Consider the following 2,619-nt stretch of genomic DNA (forward strand, 5'->3'; position numbering starts at 1 on the left):
CCTTCTCCAGTGCTCATCCACTACCCTCCCCTCCTCCCCACCACCCAAATGGGACACCTTCAGGTCACTGCTGCCCTTACTCTTGCGGCTCTCCACTACCTCTAAGGGACCTCAAAGGACACCCGCCCCGTCGCCCCGTCGGGCTCCCAGCCCTGCCCCGCCCCGCCCGCGGCAGCCAGGCCCTCGGCTTGCGGACGCGCAAGCGCAGTGGCAGGTCTCGCCGCCGCCCCGCCCCGCCCGGTGGCTGCGGAAGGCGCCGCGCGCAGCAACGCGCACTTCCTCTCCAGGAGTCCGCGGAGGGAGCGCAGGCTCGAAGAGCTCCTGGACACAGAAGCCCTGCCCTTGTCAGACGGAGCAGACATGTCCGAACAAAGTAAGGATGTGTGCGACCCCAACTCTGCAGCCGAGGCCTCCAACTCCGAGGTGCACAGCAGTCCTGGGGTTCCCGGGGGGCTCTCCCCGCCCGCGTCTCAGGCCGCGACCCTCGCAGGGCCAGAGAGCCCTCCTTTAGGCCCGACCGACGCCCCTCTGGCCTCACCTCCACCCGAGGCCCCAAGCGAAGAGGGAGACCCGAAGGCCCTGCAGCAGGCCGCGGAGGAAGGCCGCGCCCACCAGGCCCTGAGCACAGCCCAGCCCGGCCCAGCGCCGCCAGCCCCGGCCCAGCTGGTGCAGAAGGCGCACGAGCTCATGTGGTACGTGTTGGTCAAGGACCAGAAGAGAATGATCATCTGGTTCCCAGACATGGTGAAGGATGTCATCGGCAGTTACAAGAAATGGTGCAGAAGCATTCTGAGGCGAACCAGCCTCATCCTCGCACGAGTGTTCGGGCTACACCTGAGGCTGACTAGCCTGCACACGATGGAGTTTTCGCTCGTTAAAGCGCTTGAGCCAGAGGAGCTGGACAGGGTGGCGCTGAGCAACCGCATGCCCATGACAGGCCTCCTGCTGATGATCCTGAGCCTCATCTATGTGAAGGGTCGCGGCGCCAGAGAGAGCGCCGTCTGGAATGTGCTGCGCATCCTGGGGCTGCGGCCCTGGAAGAAACACTCCACCTTTGGAGATGTGAGAAAGCTCATCACCGAGGAGTTCGTCCAACAGAATTACCTGAAGTACCAGCGCGTACCCCACGTTGAGCCACCTGAGTACGAGTTCTTCTGGGGTTCCCGTGCCAGCCGTGAAATCACCAAGATGCAAATCATGGAGTTCCTGGCCAGGGTCTTTAAGAAAGACCCCCAGGCCTGGCCCTCCCGATACAGAGAAGCTCTGGAGGAGGCCAGAGCTCTGCGGGAGGCTGATCCCACTGCCCACTGCCCCCGCAGCAGTGTCTCCGAGGACTAGCAAGGTCTGGAGGCAGATATTAATGGTTTCTGACCCTCACCAGGGCGGTGGAGGGGTGGGGGTGGGACATTTAGAGTATTCAGGATTTACAGTGCAGTATTTCACGTGTAACTTTAAGTTTTCAGTACAGTGCTTTTATACCTTTTAATGCAATGTTGTATTCATTTCAGTACTCTTAGATAGTGTGTAGGATTTATGCATGTTTGTTTATAAGTAAGCTCGGTTGGTGCTTTCGCTTTTGTGCTACCTTTCTTGAATTTTTGTACCAGAGACGTGCTAAACTTATGAAATACATTGAGAAATTTTCCATCTTATTCTTTTATATGGAACGGATAATGTGTATTAGGGTAGACTACTTCTGGAGAGTTTGGAGGAACTCCAGTAAAGCTGGCCTAACCAAGAGAAAAGTCAAGGCCCCTCTCTTTATGACCTCGCTGGGCACAGGAAACATCCGTGTGGAGTGCAGTGATGTGAACTGAAATGGTCTCAATGTGGGCACTTGGCACACTTTACTAAACACAAATACAACCCCACCATGAGTAAACTTTAAAGTGAACATTAAAGATTCTTGTGATACAATCATTTTTGGAAAAGTGTACTTTATCTTTTTAACAAAGTAGTATGGGTTGGGAATAAGACATTTTATCAAGTGTACAAATATGATAATTTCATCTAATAGGATGGGAAAGTCACTGCTCATCATTACTCATAAATGTGTGAAGTTTATGATTTTTTAAATGTAACTTACATATGCATTTCAAAACTGACAAATACAAAAGTATAAAGACAACAAAGCAAAAATGTTCATAATTACACCACACAGAAACAAGTGTTAATATTTAAATTCCTTTCTTACATTTTTTACATTTTATTAAAATTGATTGTCTTTTGTGGGCACTTAGGAGTGGGGCATTGTGCTAAAACCCCTTCATGTGTATTTTCTCTTTGTCTTTGATACTTAAAACAGCCATTGAGGCAGGCACTTCTGCACTATGGAGGAAATACAGAAACAATGTAACTAACTTTCCCCAGATCATAAAGCTTAGTGAGAGGAGGAGCTAGGATTGGAACCCAGACAGAATGAGTCCAGAGCCTACACATTTCCCCACCTGCCTACAACTGCCCCACACTTCCTGCCTTTATTTATTTATTTATTTATTTATTTATTTATTTATTTATTTATTTTTACTATTCCATTATATAGACTGTAATCTTAGCTCCATACCCCTGAGACACAAAGTCACACATATGAGGCTAGGGATTTTATTTTTCTAATGAATC

At 50.4% G+C, this 2,619-nt stretch overlaps 1 protein-coding gene across 1 annotated transcript; it reads left to right on the top strand.

The window, feature by feature from the left end:
- Window positions 1–235: 235 nt before the first annotated feature.
- On the top strand, window positions 236–1,920 carry NDN (necdin, MAGE family member). The gene has a single exon (XM_026510311.4). The coding sequence runs from the start codon at window positions 361–363 to the stop codon at window positions 1,336–1,338; it is 978 nt and encodes a 325-aa protein (XP_026366096.1). The 5' UTR covers window positions 236–360; the 3' UTR covers window positions 1,339–1,920.
- Window positions 1,921–2,619: the final 699 nt, after the last annotated feature.

Source organism: Ursus arctos, unplaced genomic scaffold (genome assembly GCF_023065955.2).
Source record: "Ursus arctos isolate Adak ecotype North America unplaced genomic scaffold, UrsArc2.0 scaffold_28, whole genome shotgun sequence".
Classification (NCBI taxonomy): domain Eukaryota; kingdom Metazoa; phylum Chordata; class Mammalia; order Carnivora; family Ursidae; genus Ursus; species Ursus arctos.